Source organism: Corvus hawaiiensis, chromosome 1 (genome assembly GCF_020740725.1).
Source record: "Corvus hawaiiensis isolate bCorHaw1 chromosome 1, bCorHaw1.pri.cur, whole genome shotgun sequence".
In the NCBI taxonomy this organism is placed as follows: Eukaryota; Metazoa; Chordata; class Aves; order Passeriformes; family Corvidae; genus Corvus; species Corvus hawaiiensis.
Genome location: NC_063213.1, coordinates 29,260,284 through 29,281,092, shown reverse-complemented (window position 1 = coordinate 29,281,092; position 20,809 = coordinate 29,260,284). Strand labels below are relative to the sequence as shown.

The 20,809-nt window shown below is 39.1% G+C and overlaps 1 protein-coding gene across 1 annotated transcript in view; it reads right to left on the bottom strand.

Moving 5' to 3' along the window:
* CNTNAP2 (contactin associated protein 2) overlaps positions 1–20,809 on the bottom strand; it is a 1,047,411-nt gene that overhangs the window by 690,227 nt on the left and 336,375 nt on the right. The window contains exon 2 of the mRNA XM_048297819.1: positions 19,987–20,097. Coding sequence (XP_048153776.1) covers positions 19,987–20,097 — 111 coding nt within the window. The remainder of the gene's footprint in view (positions 1–19,986; positions 20,098–20,809) is intronic.

Here is a 20,809-nt window from a genome sequence, read left to right as displayed (position 1 = left end):
GTAATATTTCTGCTCTAGAAAACAACTCAATAATAAATCCTCCCGATTTTGCACACTTGCTTTTTTATTTTGCCTTTAAAAAAAAACCTGCTCTGTATTGCATGATCAGCACTAGCAACTATTTTCTGCATCAGGACAATAAATCAACTTTCCATATGACATTGACCTCTACTTATTCATTATATCACTTGATATTATATTTCTTAAGAATTCTTGCAATTGGGAAATCTTACTGCCATGGAAGTGGATTTCTTCAATTTTCATATTTTCCTACCTGATATCTCATGGTCAACGATCTCCACTTTTTTTCTGAATAAGTATTTTTGAGAAGTAGTACGGTTGCCCGACAAAACCCCCAAAAATACACAAAAAACCAACATGAGCCCCTGGAGACGAGAAACATACAGTGAATTTCTTGAATTAATTCTGGAAGAAAAAGTAGAAATGGGCACAAGAAGAACAGAAAATTAGATATTAACTTTCAAACTCTTGTCTTGTAAAGGAAGTTATGGATTAATGCCATGGATTTGAAGAAGAAAAATTTTAATATATTAAAAGCAAAGTTTATCACAAAACATTTACCAATAGTTTCACAAAGGAGTCAGTGAAATGGGACTAGAAAAAAAGTCATCTTCCCTCAACAGTCTTTTGCTTGCATCAGTGCAAAAATACTAGTCACAAAAATAAGAGCTGGTTCAGCTTGCCCTATAACAGATGCAATGCCATCATGCTATCTTTATCAATATTTTGCTACAAGGTCTAAAATTCTTAATATTGTGCTCACAGCTCATTGCAGTGAGTAGTGTCAGCATCTGCACAATGACCTTAGAAGAGACATGAGTGCATCTTGTGGAACCAGACAATGAGATCAGCAATGTGCAAGATCACGGGTTTACACACTCACTTAAAAATCTGAAAGACAAGATAACTGGGATTTAATTGTCTTCATTAAAGATCAGGAAAAGAAAAATCATACTTGATTCTTAATCAGCAAAACAATGTGGGGAAGTATTCTGGACACAACATTCATCAGGGCTTAAAGTTTCTACCCATCTTTATTTACAGACTCAAAATTCCCAGTTACATCTCTCCCAGCACAATGCATCTTTGGATCACAGCCAACATTTTAACATTCCTAGATCTTATCATAAAAGTCCTTGAATCCACAGTTATTAAAATAGTTTTAGTTGACACTGATTTTCTCCTGCTTTGAACAATTTTGCCTGACAAATTCATGTTTAAGGCTAGCATTGCCAAGCACCATGGAAAATGATCTAAAACAGTAGCTTGTGTCATGTTAACATCCCTGGAGCTACACTCATCTGCTAAAGGATTACATGCAAGTCAGAACACATTGTGTTACACTCTATCATGCCAGATCTGCAGTGACAAGTTTCTTCAACACTAAAACTGAGTTTCTGAAATGACAAGCCTCAGGAATCAAGCAACTGCAAAATCTCCATGTACATTCCAGAATTCCAAAATCACAGCAATTTTTATTGCACATTTTTCAATCAGGCTGATGATCACTGCACACTGCCACAAACCTAACAATGCCTCTGCCATCAGCTTTTTAATGTCTTAAAACCTTTTAAAAGTTTTCTTGGTGTTCTCTCTCTTTATGATGTGATGTCACTTTCCATTAGCTATGAATAACTGTTGATGGAATTTGAGGTCACGGAAATGGGTGTGATACAGAAGGTACCAGTATTGCAATAGGTTAAACATGTCTTTTTTGGTGAAGTTAAATTACCACACAACATAAAATGCAAACAAGCTCCTAAAATCTTCTCAACCTATGAAAGAATCCTTTCCATGGGAAGAATCCTTTCCTTTATGAGAAAGCTGAAGTCCTTGAGCTCCTTATCTAGAGAAGGGAATTTGTTTTTTGTATCTACAAACGGCAAGTATCTTTATACCCCCTCTCACATATCCAAACTTTATTGTGCTATTAAAGAGAATTTCTGGGCACTTACAGGGATTTTAATTGACTGTGCCAAATCACCAACAGAGACAAAAAAATTCATGAAAAAAATCCTTCTTTTTATAGAAGGATAATTGTTATAAAAGGTTAGCTTTATCATTTGGAGTTTACCTCTTTTATTTGGCATGAGCTCTTCTTTCAAAGGAATTCTTAGATAAATTGGTGAACTTCTTTATATAGCTTTATCTATCTATCTGGCAAAGGAGAGTTTGATGCTCAGATGCTCAACTCTGCATTGTAGAATTACATTATATACTTCCAAGCAAACATAGTTAAGAAGAACAATATAATCCCTCTGGGAATAAAAAGAAATCAAATGCAGACATGGTACATTAGCTTAATAAAATCCAGGAACGACATTTACGAACTCTCTGGCCTGAGGGTCCTTTTAGGAACAAACACAAATGATCCTGTTTTTTACATAATCTTCCTTCACTAGCACTATCTGCAGTGCAACATATCCCTTCAATTTGAACCAGATAGGGCTATGACAACTACACTTTAAAGTGTGTCCTAATTTTTCAAGAGGAGTTTTCTGAATTAGTTCTGTAGCCGCTGCATATCAATGAAGTTTTGTTTGAACGGATCTGAATTCATGTTATTCCTACCTTATGTTTTCCATATAAACTATAAGGAAAAAAGACTGACACTCTCTCCATTAAATATTAAAAACACAAAGGGATTTCTAGACTTGCCTGGAAAATTAACAACATTTAGGGGCTCGGTTTTCCAATATACATTTACAAATCTATCTTTTCTCCTCTTTCCAATTTCATGGAATCTTCTATAGTTTAGCTCATTGCTATTCAATTTGCCAAAATACCTACAAGTTTTTACATCTTTAAAATCTTTAGTTTTCCTTTGTGGGGAGTAGGAAGGGGGAGCATATTTTAAATATAATTTGTCAGAAAGTTGCAAATACTCATTATTTAAAACTCTGTCAATACTTACTAATACTACTGCTATTGATCAATATCAAAACTAAATCTAGGCCTAATTTTTTTAAATTAAGTCTTTTATAGACCCCACATTCAATCTATTTAAAAATATTTTCTTTGGCTGGTGCTGCTGATAGTTTAAAATCATCCGTAAAAGCAGCCCCTATTATATTTCCAGTATTAACATTATATTTTAAATTATGCTATCAGCATCTTTTGGGACAGTATTATGGGCTTTGCCGATTTCTGTATCATAAGATGGAATTAGCATTTGTCTATTACAAAAGGAGAAAGCAGAATACTTAATAGTACCACCTCTGCTCGGCAAAGACGTTCTGCAAAAAACTAACAATGAGCTTCCAGTGTCACGAAAAAATAATGCCTATATTTAACTGAAAATTTTGGAAGTAAACCAGTCAATTTTTACTTGTTATAGATAATAAAGTACATAATTAAATTACTTTCTGTAATACATTCTAGCATCTTGACAGAAAGCTGAAATCTCACAGTGCCTTTTATTACTCTGATCAGTAGCATCCTGTTCCTTAGCTATCATATTTAGACCTCTTTAAAGTTCTTAGGGCAAATTTGCAAGATAAAAGCCATGATTACAGCCTTCAATTTACTTGCTTGTAATGTAATATATGGTAAGTTTCTGAAATAATTGTAAGCTTTATAGCTAAGCTTTCAGCTGTGTTTCATGAGGCATGTTAGACTATGGAGACAACCTATTTTTGCTGTTATGCACCAGCTAAAAAATGTGGTAACCTTCTTAACAAGGAATAGAAAAGCCTACCATTGACAAAGGCCTTAAAACGAGAAAGCTTCTCTTTTCAGGGAACAGAAGATGGAGAGAGAAGGGAATAGCTCTTTTCAGGTGACTAGAAATGATATGGCTTAATGATTCTGATAACCCAATGCTCTTGGCAAACCAAAGCCTTATTTTATGTAGTTTTCTTATCTCTGCTAACTTAGGAATTTGTTTGTACTTTTTAGTTCATAATCCCAACTCTTCTTTTTCAATAAACTCTGGACTTGTGCCAATAGGTTAAATCAATTTATTTTGAGGTGTCTCCTGTCTTTTTTCTTATTTGCTATCAACTTCCCCTGTTCTTTTAAAGTTCCTTGCCTTTGTAGATGAGTCTGAGAGGCTGAAAGTGTTGCAATCATCCATAAAATTGGATAAGGCTGTAGATTTCCCAGCAAACCCTGTCATTGTGACTCCAGCCTCATGGAGGGACTAACTGTAAAGGAACAAGATAAGAGCACAGGAATTGTCATATCACACCTAGTGAGCTGGTAAACTAGCAGCTCTTTCTCAAAGGGTGCCCATTACCACCTATCTAAAAGCAAGGTGATCCAGCCTCTGCTTCAACTGCAGGAAAAATATTCCCCTTGAATAGCTCAATACAGTTCCTTAATTAAAGTCTAGTGGAAACCTGAGAACTGAAATGTTTAAAAATACTTTTTGCCAACTGCTACCCAGTTTCTGGTGTCTTTGCTTTGATCCCCAGCTATAAGACTCCTTTCCACATGACTTTGGACATGGCTTACCAAACAGCCATTGCTGGTCAATATCTTGGTTGCTGCCTTAGCTGAATTCCACATTATTTGCTGTTTCAAGAGAAGGAAAAAGCTAAAGCATCATTACCACTGTGCTTAACATCATATATTCAATGCATAATATGCAGAATTTGGTTTTGCCTAGAAACTAGAAGTTTATTAAAGCAACTTTTGGAGGTTGCTCACAATAATTAGGCTTGTAGTAAATAGCTCCTCTGGTTTTTCTCAAAACCTGTTATTTTTTAAACTTAGCATTCAACTTTTTCTTCTTGATAGCTGAGAACCATTTTAGCCTAATTTAGATACTAATAAAAGAAAGAACATACCCCCTGTTACAATCCGGTTTAAACCCAGAAAAGCAAAGCAAGCTAAGTCTCTGCATAAACTGGAAAGAACTTAGAAGGTTCAAAATATTCCCAGAAACGAGATTAAAACCAAACGAGGCTAGATGTTGATGCCAAAAAATGGATGTATTTTATTTAATAGTAAAAGAGGCAAAGAGAAGGGAAGAGAAAAGAAAGAAATGGAAAAAAGTGTGCATGGGGGTTGAGGGAACAGGGAGAGGTGACAGGGGTTAGGTGGAAGCATATCACCCATCCGAGGGTCCCAACAAGGTCTCTTTGCTCCCCTCCATCTGGTCTGCTGGTGGTGAGGGTCTCCTGTCGCCATCGTGGCCACGCCGCCACTCGCCACCACACCACACACCAGAGAGTGCAGAATCCCGTGGATTAATGTACGCTGTGGGCCAGGTGGGAATGGCCACGTGCCTCCTCTTGCAGGGGCTGGCTTGACACACTGTCCCTTGCAACACTGAGGCTCTGTTGCCTCATCTCTGGTGCAGGGTCTGGGGACCCCTTTGGGGGGCCCCTGTGATGGGCCATGTCACCCCTTCTGCTGTGGATGAGCTTCCCCCCCTGGGTGAGGGTCCCTCAGCTGGGCTCCTCTGCACAGGGGAGGATGGGCGGTCACTGCGCCTCTCACCAGAGGCGTTTCCAGCACGCACCCAAAGCCTCTCCTCCCTCCCCCCTTTGGTGCAGGGGGTCTGTGCCAGCCTGGCAGCTGATTGCCCTGGGGCTGTGGTCTCCACCTTGGAGGTGTTAAGCCTGTGCTTTGTGAATGTCCCCAGCCCTGAGCTGTTACTTTATCTTATCTTCATCAGCGAGCAGTGTCAGGCCTCAGTCAGGGCCTCATTCAGGGTTCCGTAGTCTTCTCTGCAGCTTTTGTAACACAGTTTTAAAAGTCCTTCAAGAAAATGTTTAAGTCATAAACTATAATATTTCAGTCTCTGACACCCTCCCCCCCCTCCCCCCCAAAAAAAAAATCCCACCTGGAAACTGGCATGTATAAGAAACAATCACCTCTATGTATTCACAATGTGTTATGGGGCATGTTGCTGACCAGTTGCTAAAGTCAGCAAATCAAAAAGCCAGCACTGGCTTTTGTTGAAGATTTTATTCTCCACCATAGAAAAGAGACAACTTCTTGATACTGAAGAAAGCAAAGCAGTTCAAGTACCATCTCCCGCTGTACATATTAAATATTTTGGCTTCTTTATTGAAAGAAACATCTAGTTTCTATATGTGTTCTACATTTGGCAGAATGTCAGCTAAAGTCATCTCAGTACAGCACTATGCAATACTCAAGATTTCCATTTCAGCAAAAGCACACTGCCCTGTTTCACTAAGCACTAATCCTGTTTACTTACCTTTTACAACATTAGTCAGTGTCACCTGACTATTCCCTCAAAACTGAGTCATCTTCATATCATCCAGTCTGTACTAGCAAAAACAAGGAAGACAGGGATACCTATAAGATAACTTATTCTTGATCTATAAATATTATCTAATTATAGACATGATCAAGTTCCTATTTTTAAATACCAGAGGACCCTTTGATCCTTACAAAAATCAAATAATTTCTGACAACTTTCTTAACCAAAGCAAAATTAGCTCACTGGGATTTGAGTTTCTAAAAGCCCAGCAGGAATGCTAAATTCGATGGTAGTCAATACTGAAAAGCAAAGACATCTAAAACACAACTTTTCAAAAAGCAGATTTCAAGCAAGCTAGCTTTTAATTCTTTTTTTCCATTGCTTATCACATTATACAGCCTCATGATTCACAGTAGAGACTATTTATCTAACATTGAGTGACTTGGAAAATTGGCCATTCAAATAAATTTTGTCATAAAGAATTCAAGTCTGTCCTAAAAGAAATAAAAATCTGTCCTAGAAGCAGTCAGAAAAGTATAGGGTTCTGAAAAAAAATTTGTTCATTGTTGATATTCATTTGTTTCTTAGCTGGCTGACAAACTCCCAAAGATGTTCAATATAGAACAATATTTTCCTACGTGAACTATATATCAGAGCCAAAAAAATGGATCATTTCAGAAGACCAAAACCAGTGCAGATAGGAGGAGGAAAGGGATAAATCGCTATTAACATTTTTTCTGAACGTTGTTTTGTCCTTAGCTGAACTCCAGCACAACAAATCTTCATGCAGAGAACAACACAGAAAGTATAACTTCTTTATTTTATCTATATCTATCTATATCATCTATCTGTGTCAGCATAACTAAACTGTTGCTTCTTAATTACACCAACAGTTTATCACCCTGCAGAGTTATAGTCACCTGACAAGCACAAAATCAGCTAGGTTGGAGAAGATCTTTGAGACCATCAAGTCTAACCTATGACCTAACACCACCTTGTCAACTAGATCATGGCACTGAGTGCCACATCCAGTCTTAAACACCACCAGGGTAGTGACTCCACCACCTCCTTGGGAAGCCCATCCCAGTGTCCAATTATCCTTTTTGTGAACAAGTACTTCCTAATGTCCAGCCTAAAACTGTGCCCTGTTATCCTCTCGCTGGTTTCCTGGGAGAGGAGACTGATCTCCACCTGGCTACAACCTCCTTTCAGATAGTTGTAGAGAGTGATAAGGTCTCCCTTGAGCCTCCTCTTCTCCAGGCTCAGAAGGCCATTTGCCCCGAGGACAATGTCTCTTATTGTTGGAAACTGAGGCAAAGAAGGTATTAAGTACCTCAGCCTTTTCTTTATCCCTTTTAAATATTTTCCCCATGTCCAATAAAGAATTGAGGTTTTCCTTGCCTCTCCTTTTACTATCAATGTATTTATAAAAACATTTTTTATTTTCCTTTATAGAAGTGGTCAGGTTAAGTTCTAATTGAGCTTTCACTTCTCTAATTTTCATTCTGCATGACTTAACAACATCCTTAAACATTTCCTGAGTTGCCTGCCCCTTTTTCTAAAGGGGAAAGGCCCTCTTTTTTTTCCCTGAATTTCTGCAAAACTCACTGCCCATCCAGGCCAGTCATCTTCCCCGTTGGTTCGTCTTCTGGCGCATAGAGACAGTCTGCTCCTGTACCATCAAGATTTCTTTCTTGAAGTATGTCCATCCTTCCTGGACCCCTTTGTTTTCAAGGGCTGTTTCCCAAGGTACTCTCCAAATCAGTCTCTTGAATAAGCCAAAGTCTGCCCTTTGGAAGTCCAGTGTAGAAGTTTTTTGATGCCCCTTCCTGTTTCACCAAATACTGAGAAATTTATTATATCACGGTCACTGTACCCCAGATGGCCCCTGACCGCCACATCTCCCACCATCCCTTCTTTGTTTGTAAACAAGAGGTCTAGTGGAGCTGTCTCAAATCTCAGCTACAGTCATAACCTAATAAAGAAAAATTATTCTCTCTCACTCAAAGCAAATATTTTCTCCTGCTCAAAAAGCCCTGAGGGAGATCTATACAACACATCTGAACTGCCATTCATCCCTTCCCTTTCCACCTTTACTTCACTGTGCAAGGCCTCTGTAAAGCTGAAGCTTTCTAAAGAAAATGATCTTTCTCCGTACAAGTTGACATACTTATTTTCTTCAAATGAAGGTCATTTTTATCAATGTTAAAGTGAGTCCTACACACAAAAAGAGTTAAAAATTAGTTTCATCTAAGTGAGAGGAAACAAAGAGAAACCAACAGCACATCTATGACATGAGACTGGATGCTAAGTCAGACTCTTCCAGATCCAGAGATATTTTTTGTGACTTATGTAGTAACTTACATACAGAAAAATAAGTATTAATGTTCTGTCTCTTACTGTGTAGCTCAGATTTTCCTGTGAATAATCTTATTGTGAAAGCTGAAACATGAATAATAGCTGCACTCTCCCATCCTGCAACGAATAGCTTCATTTTATCACATTATTTCTCTTCTCTCTTTCAGCATATAACTGTAGTGGGAGATTTTAATGGTAGCCAAATAACTCCCATTTCTACCAGCATTTATGCTTGTTTATGACTTATTTGGGAAAGGCAATGCTTTGGCTCAAATGCTCAAAGCAACAATCTATCCGTTGCACTACACCCATCTGTGTAAGGAAAACCTGTGCTTTGTGTGCAGGAGAGGGTGAAACACTCATAGCATCTGGCAAGAGGCACTGACCTTGGGAAAAGCTGACAGTGCATCTTCTGTGCACTCACTATGCATCTCTGCCTTAATTCCAGAGCTCTGTACTTACACAGCCCTGTATATAAGTCTGAAGTGTCTGTAGATAAAACCAAGTCTAGGATATCTAAACTCTCAGTCTCCGCTGCTCCTAAGTATACCAGACTTGTCAAAAGAGGTTGGCCAAGTTTTCCTGTATTGAGTTTTTGGATTTTTTTTTAATCCTGCATGTTCCCACTGTTCCATGCAAACAAAGTAGCCCCAGTGTCTGAGGAATATGAAGTTTTCCGACATGCTTGTTCAGTGTGTCTACTCTGGTGCAGACAAGTTCCTTTAGAGGCATTGGTTTCAAGAGGCACCTAGCTGAACTCTAACATGTATTACCGTGCATTTTTCAGACAAATCTTGCCATTTTTATTAAGTCTACAATTTAATTATAGTGTCCCAGCTTTTTAAATAGAATCATAGAATAGTTTGGGTTGGAAGGGTTTAAAGACCATAGAGTTCCCTAGCTTCCTGTCATGTGCAGGGCCACCTTTCACTGCTCAGTGCTCCATCCAGCCTGGCCTTACACACTTCCAGGGAGGGGGCATTTTCTACTTCTCTGGGCAACCAGTTCCACTCCCTCACCACCTTCACTGTAAAGAATTTTTCCTTAATATGCAATATAAACATACTTTCAGTTTAGAGACATTTCCCATTTGTTCTGTCATTACATGCTTTTGTAAAAATACCTTTCTTGTAGGCTCCCTTCACGTACTGGAAGGTTGCTATAAGGTCTCCCCAAAACCTCTTTTCCAGGTTTAATTTCCAGCTAGGCTTAAACCATGGCAGTATTCTGAGCAGAGCCGGTGAGCTAATCAGGTCTGCATTTTCAAGATGAAGCCAGTAAGAACACCGAAAGAGATTTCTTAACTATTTACAGGTTAATGTCCCAAAGCTGTTTGAGAAACTGTCAAATCAAACTCTGGTGTCTCAAAGTAGTTGAAAGCACAGAATTTGGCTACTCTGGGGATAAACAGCCAGAGATGCACTGGTACCCTAAGGATATGGGAAAAGTATATCTGTGATATACGGATCCAGTGTGGCTCTCTGTGAGGCTGCCTCCTCTCTGCCACCAGCACAACCACCTTCCCGCCAAATCCAGCTGCCTGTTACCAGGAACAATTCATGAACTAAGCTGAGTTTTGTCTGAAAAAAGCCAGCTGCTTTGTAAAGCCTGGGTGATCTGCTGTGCCCATCCCTGTTGCCCAAGAAAGCTGCCCCTTTGCCTTATGTCCCTGGCTGGGCTTGGAACTGCTGCCTCTGCAAATGATTGTGAGAAAAAAATTACTAAATATCTTTTTTTTTCCTCCTCTCCATCTCCGTGTACAAAATAAGCCAATTAGGTATTCTGAACACTTTAATTAACAAATTAGTTATGAACTGGAAAAAATGGTCATGCTTTCTGTATTCATCAGGCTATGGTAAATTAACATAAGCTAATGATGCTTTTTTTAATGCAATTACTCGAGCTTCACTCTCTACAGACTTTATTTCTTGGATTGTGTTTTGAATGAAAAGGGCAATGTCTTTCCTTTCTAAAGTTATTTTTTCAATGCATGAGTATGTCTTGGCACTTTTCTTTCATTTTTTTGATGCTTCTTTTTCCCACACCTCCACAAAATTCACTATCCTCTTGTAATGAATGTTTGAATGTTTTTTCAGAGGAATGAGCTAGTGCAAACATTTTCATTTGTCTTTTTAAGAACTCCTTCTACAAATAATAAATATTTATGAAAAAATATTTCATTAGGGCCAGATCATTAAAGCACAGAAAACAACTTCTAAGGTCAACCAAGTGATGTTCACAGTTGCCTTCTAAAGGGAGATACAAATGTTTATGGAGCTGAAGTGGGTTGTGGGTTACATTACAAATCAAAGTGGGGTGCTTAACTACTTATTTTGAAGGTGAAGAATATGAAAACCTGATTATATGGTAGGATGTGAGGCAGATAAAGACAGAGAAAACTTTTTGATGCAAACAAAGAGCTGAACCCAAATTCTTTATGGATTTTAAAAGAAAAACAAAAACAAGAAACAAAACCAAAATAAACCCTGAGATTGAAGTTAGCGTGAGACAAAAATTTTATTTTGAGTAATACCACAAGGACACTTTACTAATAAAATGAAAGTGTTTTAATTTACTATCACAGGTAAAGGACCTCCTAAAAGAGCCATTTCTTCATATTAATAAAAATTTTTTTAAAACCCAAATAAAAACAAACCCAAAAAATCCTCAAACAACACAGAGTACTCCCCTAAACAAAACATCAGTTGCTTGTACTCTCTCTAAAGCATTCCAGCAATACTGTTTACACTGTGTGCAACACGAATAATACTATGTCACACACAAACACATTTCTGGGGTATATAAATAAATGAATCAGTAGAGGCCATTTCTTTTTCCACCATAAGTAATTGTCTATATTTTTAAATGGATAAGTAATTATTTAACAAATAAGGACTCTAAATTTGTCCTGACTTCTGACAACCTAGTTTGATCTACACTGTTCATGAGATGGTTTTAGCAAACCTACTGTAGTGGGCTGTAGGACGTGTAGTTATCTAAAGCACATATTTACAGAAAGAGAACTGCTGTTTATTTACTTTTTAAAATGCAACCATGTTTTAGTGATTTACTCTCTCTTACAGACATACAAAAGCTAAGTGGATGGTACTATTCTCTCAGGATTGTAACTCTTTTATGCTACTCTGTTCATTACTTTCAGGATCCTTCCTACTTATTAAAGACAACATACCATAACCTGGATAGTGAGCTTTGAAACCACTGGCAACTCCATAACTTTTTCCTAAGAGGGCTTTAATCAAAATATAATGAGTTATGTTGTGTACAGGTATTCTTAGTGAGCTCTCCTTGTCATCCCAAGGAGACTGTAGTATTTAAAGGTGATGATCTGTGGTGTGCTAACTACTGCATGCCAGCTCCATACTGTCCATTTGGAAAAATGTTAGTTCAGAGGGAGCACCTCCTTACTTTGAGGTTCATACCCAAACTAAATTCCTGGCAAGCCTTGTGAAGGTACAAGCCCAGACTGCTCACACAATCCAGGTTGATTCTAACTGCCCCTTCCACATTCACTTTGCCAGAAGGAAAATGACATAAAATCCTTCTCATAGTAATAAACAATTGGAGATGTAGTGACATTCATTGTGGTATTGGAGATTTTAAAAGTGAAGGTAAAAAGAGCCTAGGCTATTTGTCCTTAGAATTCTTCAAAGGCAAGGATCTAGCAAGCATTTTTATATTTTCTTTTAGTAGAACCATTGCCATAGATCTGATTGACTAACTGGAAATGATCTGGGGAATAAAAGAATCATATCCCATTATAGATAAATTTTTGCATCTTCTGCACAGAAGGCAGAATTTAAAACTCCACTGAGAAAAAAAAAAAAGGTCACAAGTACGCCTATGCCAACACTTAAAATTTTTGATGCTTGTTTTATAGTCACATTAATAATTGTGATAACAGGCCAAGGTCAGCACACTGATTAAAAGGTAACCTGAAAGCCTAGATACGAGTTACACAGTGGTGCTAGAAGGACTGTTTTTTGAACATCAACTGCTCTACAGAAACTTCCTTTCATATTATGTTATCAATTTCATTGGTAGCATCAGATTCCCTGCTAATACTGGACTTAAAACAGGACCCCTGGATACCAGATTTCCTCTTTTTTATTCCACTGTGCAAAAGATAATTTCCACATATCCAAAAATTCATTATGACCTTCATACTTTCACTGTCTGCTGGGATTACTTCTGAAGTTCTGAGACTACTCAGTTTCAAGCAGCTTCCAATTATATTATATAACATTACATTATGTTGAAATAATGTAGAATTTTTTCCCTAAATTAAAATGGTATGAGGTGCATGATGGGCAGCATTAATTCTTGTACTAGTGAGAAGTGTAAGGTCCAATAGCTTGGGAACCATTAAAAGGAAGATTGATAACACGTTATATCAAAAGTGTGCTAAGAATCCTTCTCAGGGTGTGATGCAGTCCATTGATCCCACTGTTGGCAGGTCATAAGATGTTAGACCTTATCACCTTGGCATCACATATGAAAAAGCTACTGAGGATAGATTTTAAAAAGCTGTAGAATGAACTTATTGAAAGCTCTCCTTTTCTCTGATGCCGCTTGTAAGCAGTGGCAGCAATACAGACTTTTGCAGGAGAATAGGTATGACAAAAATGGAAGGAACTGTAATCTTTTTAGCTAATCTACTAACTAGATTCCAGTTAAAGTTTGATCTGTCAATGACTTAATGGCATATATTTATGTGCCAATGGGGTTGACTTCAGTATCAGTCATTTTGGAAAGCAAAATTAATTTTTTTCAAAGATAACGCATTCCCATATCCTCCAAATAGTACATTAAATCATTTCATATACTTGGAAATGTTTGGTTTACACAGGAGGAGAATCTGACCTGATAATTGGCAGAAAACTCAAAATTATTTTTCTTAAGTAGTCCATCCAAAGCAAAAAATTTTAGGATTTTATAGCATTGAAAGATTTCACAATGTTTGCATATACATAGATAAAAATGGTAGTGACAGACACAAAGAAGAAAAGCCATGAGCATTTCTCCTCTTCTCTGGTGCTTTTTTCCCCTCATACAAGTTACAGAGATTTAAAAAAGAATCTGCACCTTCGTAATACTAGCACAAAACATCACAAAAACAACTTTAAATTTGAAATGAAAAATATGCTAAACACTACAATACAGTAGAGCACAAAGACTTAGTTGTTTAAAATGAACTATTGTCTTACTACCAAAAGGATAATTTCTAGAAACTGGCTACATACAGCTTTGTCTGAACACTTGCTAATTCAGTACTGTTTAAATTTTTAAGTCCAAGTCTTAGTTTATGAGCCTTTAACATAATTCAGGAGCCACCACACTACTTTTGCCAAACCTACATTCACTATGAAATTCATTGCATCCTTCTGTCTCTATAGAAGTTTTATCACAGCTGAATTTCAAAGTATCTTCATGCCTTTTCTTTGCAGGCCTGATGGGGATAGCAGCACTTGCTTTGTCCAGCATCAACTAGTTATATCTGTCGATAAGTAGTAGTGTATCTAGTAGTAGTATAGTTGCTTGCAAAGCAGCAAATTTGTCTACATTTTCTGGGGCCTTCTTGTTCCCTACTTCTTTCCATGATAATAAAATGAAAGTATTTAGGTTGCTTTGCCCAGCTACTATGACTGAAAGTGCCCAGGAAGGCAGAAGAAGGAGGGGACCCCATGAGACAGTCTTTGGGGATCCATGAATGAGAGAGCTGGTTTAAAATGCAGATTTGCATTGTCCTCCCAGGCTTTTGGCTCTCTGTGATAATGGAAACACAGATTTGCAGTTGTAATGATTACATAAATCAGAGACTCTTACTCACCGACATGGAAATTGTGGTATCAAATTTTATATGTATTGGTATGAATTTGCAAGGCACAGACAGACCTGTAGGTAACAATGAATATTTGTTTCTACAATCAGCAATTTTTCCTATAATGAAAAATAAACTTTTCCACCCCCCCCCCCCCAAAAAAAAAGACAGTATACTAATCTTTGCTTATCCTAACAAGAAATAAGGTTCAGAACAGGAACAAGGGGAAATGCAGAAGAACCACCAAGTAAATTGATTTGGAGTGGTTAACATTTCTAATCAAACTTCTGTCCATCAAATCTGCATTTCTTTTGAAATAAGTATACATACTAACCCATAAGTCATTGAAGGCTTACAGGGGTCTGAGTAGACAGATGTGGAAAATGCAAAATATTTTCACAAACTGACACAGAAACCCACCCATGTATACACCCTGGAGGTTTCCAGATCAATATCATTCCACAAAGTTTTCATTCTATTTGCCTAAATCACTAGTTATAGGATTTGTAAATGAAATGTTATCAAATATTAGAAGTAAATTCATGGATGTTTCTGCTTTTGAAGTCTCCTAAAAACTGCTGAAAATATTAATTTTTTTTTGTGTGCTTCCTTCCAGTTGCAACATTTAGAGCAGGAAAGTGAACCAGAGGAACTATAGTGAAGACTCCAACCTTCTTAATAACATGATGTGGCTGTTCAGTGAATCAGTGTCTTAATCAATGGAATAAAGTATACTATCTATTCAGATAAAGTGTTTTGCCAGTCTACAGTGAAGTGCCATGAAAACAGGAAGGAAAAATAATTGGGTTGGAGAGTAGAACTTTCAAATGTGTATTTCTTTAATTTAAAGGGTCTGGGACTAGAGGAGGGGGAGTTCTTTCCATTTAATGACTTGAGCACAGTGTGGTTTAAATAGCACATTTGATTTGAGAATCTATTAGCTGATAATGACTCCTTGGAGAGAAAAAAATTGGATTCACTTATTACTGGTTTGATTAGCAATATCTGTAATTCCATGAAGCTGTAAAATAGCTCAGCATTAAAACTGAGCTATTTTCCATCACTTGCAGAAGCAGAAGCATAAACACAGACAGACAAGTGTTGGGGTCCCTCCCCTGCCGTGTAGCCCTGGGAGAGGGGCCCTGAGGGCACAGACACGGGGCTTCCCTGCCCCTGCTCAGCCTCGTTCCCATTGGTTGGTTTGTGTTCCCTGCGCGGGCAGAAGGATCCTTGGTCCCGTGACTGGAACAGTTCCTGGGCAGAGCTCCGGCCATGCGGCTGGAGAAATAAACATCTCTGAAACAGCTATCAAGAATCTGTCTGTCCTATATATTTCCTTTCCACGGGACGCCTGGTTTGATATATGCGTGTTGCAGTATCCCCACTGCAACAAATGGTGGAGAATTGAGAGCAGAACGATCCCTGATCCCTAAGCGACTGATTTGTGTGAGTAAACCCTGGAAACTTTGGATTCCTCCTCTTGGTTTTGCTTTGCTATTCCGTATCTAAACTATGGAGGAACGGTGGGAAGACTCTTGGCTCTCAGAGCCGCATATGGACATTTATCTTAAACTTAAAATGATTCTTGAACAACGATTTGTAAATTTTAGCTTGATTCAAGCTCAAAAAGAACTGAAACACTTCCTGGCATGGTTGTTTAAGAACTTTTTCTATGTTTCTTGGGATTTAATTCTTACCAAGGGCTTTTGGAAGACCGTTTGGACACAGTTAATACTGGAGTCAAAATATATGCCGATGGAAGAATATTTTCGTGAATATTATTTAGTTACCGAGACTGTTGAGCAATGTCAGCTGTGTCCTGGCGAAGGGAATCCTGGCGCAGGGACCGTGCGGCCCAGGCCACGTGCACCGAGCGCTCTGAGAGCAGCAGCGAGGCAGTTCCCGCGCGCAGGCGGAGCCACGCGAGCCGCAGTGTCGGTGCCGGAGCGAGGAGCGGCGGGAGCGGCGGGACCCGGCGGTGCCCGAATGGCCCCGTGCAGCGCGTGGTGGAGCGAGCCCCGTGAATGCCCGACCGAGAGGGGCGGCACGCGGGCGGCGGCTGGCGGCGATGGCGGTGGAACGGAGCCGCGCCCAGCCGAGACGCGTGCTGGAGCGGGGCGCGGGGGGGTCATCGCTCGGGGGCCCGGCCGAGACGTGGGTACAGCGCCCGGCATCGGCAGCGAAGCTGCGACCAGAGGAGGCGACGCACGGAGAACTGAGCGGCGCGGCCTGGCCCGGCCCGGCCCGCGCAGCCCCGAACGCGACCCCGGGAAGAGCGCGCAGGCACCAGCAGCTCCGACAATTCCAACACGGGAGCGACCGAAAGAGAGAGCAAAGACGCAGCGAGACAGAAAACAGCAGCCACTCGGAAAAAGGAAAAAATCATAGTAACTAAGACCTTAGGGATAGTAAAATGGTATAATGTTAAGCAAAATTATGGTTTTATAACAAGGTATGACAACCAGCAAGACATATTCGTGCATAGAACTGCTATTAAAAAGAATAACCCTGAAAAATGGATCCCAAGCTTGGGAGATGGAGAGGTGGTGGAATTTAATATTGTACTAGGGAGAAAAGGGTTACAAGCATCGCAGGTCACTGGGCCTGATGGTGTTCCTGTAAAAGGCAGTATATATGCAAAAAATCGTAGTCATGTTAGACAGTATCTCCATTGTAAGCCCCCCCTACAGTTTCCCTTTCCTAATCCCACCTTTCCCTTTTACCCTATGTCCTATTACCCCCAGTGTATTCCCAATCCGTTTTTTCATCCATGGTTTCCCTCACAAAACCATGCTTTTGCCAATTGTTTCCCCAAAAATCCCTTTCCAATGCCGAGTGGGGGATGAAAAGGGGGAGGGAAGAAGTTAAACCCTCTCCTGCCTCAGTTTCCCCACAAAGCATGCTCAGAGTTCTGTCTCCCTTCTGTCAGCCCTAAGATGTTCCAGAGAATCTGTTTGGACATTTAAAGACTCAGGAGGGTGGCTTGTTTTGTTTTGAAACTGTTCTTGTTATGTATATCCAGTTGTTTTCATTCTCCTTTTATTAAAATAAAACGGGTGAGGTGTTGGGGTCCCTCCCCTGCCGTGTAGCCCTGGGAGAGGGGCCCTGAGGGCACAGACACGGGGCTTCCCTGTCCCTGCTCAGCCTCGTTCCCATTGGTTGGTTTGTGTTCCCTGCGCGGGCAGAAGGACCCTTGGTCCCGTGACTGGAACAGTTCCTGGGCAGAGCTCCGGCCATGCGGCTGGAGAAATAAACATCTCTGAAACAGCTATCAAGAATCTGTTTGTCCATATATATTTCCTTTCCACGGGACTCCTGGTTGATATATGCATGTTGCAGGATCCCCACTGCAACAGACAAGTTCCTGTGTTAAACACATTCCTGAATTCTGCAGTACTTTTACTGCCACTAGGATTAGGAAAATTATATTTGTTCATGTACATAGAGATGCTTCAGTTTTGAAAAGTATTTCTGCTGTGCTTTATAGGTGTTAAGAGATGGATGACAACAACCTAACAAATTTGGTATTTAAACAAAGAGATGAAACTAAATTTCAAATGAGGAAATAAAGCCAGTGTTTGATTAATGACAACACTGATCCATAAAGGTAAAGAAACGTCATTAAAAGAAACTGCATTGTAGTGATTATAAGGGCAAAAGGGAAGGGTAAATCTAATTAACAGAAAAAATTAAATTCCAAATGTCAATCTGCCTTTCACTTAGAACAGAATAAGTAGTCTAGTAAACTAAAAGGAGAAATACTCATCTAAAACAAAGGAAGATCCTCCCAGCCAAGCTGATGCTAAGTTGTATTTTATTAAAGTGGTTCTAGTGACTTTTTTTTAAACTTAGAACATGGAATAGAATGGAAACGGACATAACTATATTCATACAACAGAATTTAACTTAAATGATGAGCCTTGTTTTAGAATTGAAGCAACACTCCTTTCATCTGGTCAATGAACATTTAAAGACACAACTGAAGTGACCTGACAGCCTATCAAAACACTCGTTCAAACACACTGCAACAGAAAGTATGAGAACTGCAAAAGGCATGTAACAAAATACATGGAGCAAAGAAATAAAAGCCTGCAACCAGCATAGAACAGCATCTACTCTCATTGAGAAGTAACAAACCATATTATCTACTAGTCTGCAGGTCTAAACGCAAAGAAATTGCCAATATTCCTGTCTGGCCACAGGCTCTGCATCAGATCTGCAGGCCAGTAGCACTAGAGCTCATCAGTCATATTTTCTCTAAGCTAGTCTTTGGCTTCTGTTCAGCTTGCATAGTTGCAATAGCAATTCTTTAACAACCAGTAACATAACCTAATTTGTTTTACATTTAACTTAGCTGTGTGATTGCATGAGCTACTGACTACCAGTGTAAAAATTCTGATATATTTCAGTACCTAACATAGCTATTCTGCAGGGAATAAACTGTTACTGTATAAAATTGTAGGGTAGAGGACTATAATCATAGGATGATAGCAGAGGTATTGAAAGTACCAGCACAGGTTGGCATCAGAGGAAGCAGGTCTATAAGTAACTCACTAGGGCAATTACTAGTCATTAAAAGAAAGTAACTCCAGGGCCTGGCTAAAGTTGATTTTAGAGAACAAAGGAAAAAAAAAAAGAAGAAAATAAAGAGATCAAAGAACAAGAATTCTACACCTGTAAACCACAAATATATAGGAAAGTGGCAGAACAATAAACCAAGATCCATGTCAGGGCTCTGAGAGAGAGAGTACCAACAGGCCATAATTGCATTACCCAGTGGAGAACCCACTCACCCTCCCCGTGAGTCTGGGGGTCCCATTTCAGCCTCCAGATACTACCTGAGCCACATCATAGGAGTATCCATGCCTGGACCCACCCCATACTCTTCCCCACTTACAGATTATGTTTCCTGGCTTGACATCAGACCCAGCTCATCCCTTCCTACGTGATGATCTCCAGACAACTGGCAGAGCTGGCAGTGCTACCAGCACTAGTTGCCCTGTTTGTGGACAGGAGACGGTGCCTCAATATCATTATACCAGGTAGGCCATCAAAGTTATGCACCTGTTCTTCCAACCACTAAGTCTGAGGCAGCTTTGTTACTTCTGAACAAAGAAGTATTACAGATACTCATTGTATTACAGATATATATGCAAAAGCCAAAGTCCCTGTGGTGATAGAAAAAAAACCTGAATGACAGCAGTCATTGCTGAGGTGGGAACAAGTTACATCAAAAAAGCACATCAAAGCTGTTTAGTTTTGCTCCAACTATGACCTTGCAAATGCTCATTTACCCAACGAAGACAGGTATGCCCTTTTATGTGAAGCACATTATGCAGCTGTACTGTATGACTCCATTGACATCAGGCATGTGGCCCTCGCTGCTACATGCTAGAGGTTACATGCAGTGCCCTTCTCCCTGCAGTGCAATTACTGTCCCATACAATGAAAGAGAAATTCACTCCGTTAATAAAAACTGTCTGTTCAAACAAGCATAAGCAATAGTATTCCACATAAAACACATTTTCACATTAAAAATACCATCCATCATTTTTTGAAATATCTGAATGCTAAGGTTGAGAATGTCCCTTACCTCCTCGCTTGTTTAACTTGGCATACCCTGGCACGTAGCTGCTTGTCATGAATGATGAACTGCTGAAGGAGGAATGGGGTAACGCTGAGACCAGAGGTTCATCACACTTTTCTGAAACACAAGAAAACAGATTCACTTTATGCTCTTAATTATTTATATGTATTAAGTGACAATGTGCATTTTATTTTCCCTCTGGGTGATAACATATCCTTGTTACTTTTGTACATGTGGAATTCATGTAGCTACATCACAGCTCTTCAACAAAAAAAGCCTACGAACACAAACGAACAAAACAAACAAAAAAAATCACCTCAAAAAACACAAGAAAACACAGACACACACACTGACATGAGAAAATAAAGACTCAACCATTGACAAAATAAGGTAATGGTAATATCTAACCATGAACCATCACCTTTCTTAGGGATACAGTGGTTGAACAAAAAAGCCTGCCCTGATATATTTGGAATGTTTTTGGTGACATGAAAATCTAGTGCTAAAGAAAAGTATTATCATGAAAGCTTTCTAAGAAGTAGATAAGGTACAAATTTCCCGTTCTGTAATAGAAGTGCTGATAAATCCGATATTAAAAAAAAAAATAAAATAAATTAGGGAACATTAATGAATGCCTATGAATTATCAGATACAACAGATTCACTGAAAAATCTATACTAACTAATCTCTATAAATCATTTGAGTACTCCACTTCCATTTTACCCAGTTATAAAGAAGATTAACTTGATATTAGCATCTAAAATGGAAAAACCCCCAAATCAGTATCTTAGCCTTCCTAATGAAGAAAAAACTGTACAAATCTCCTTCT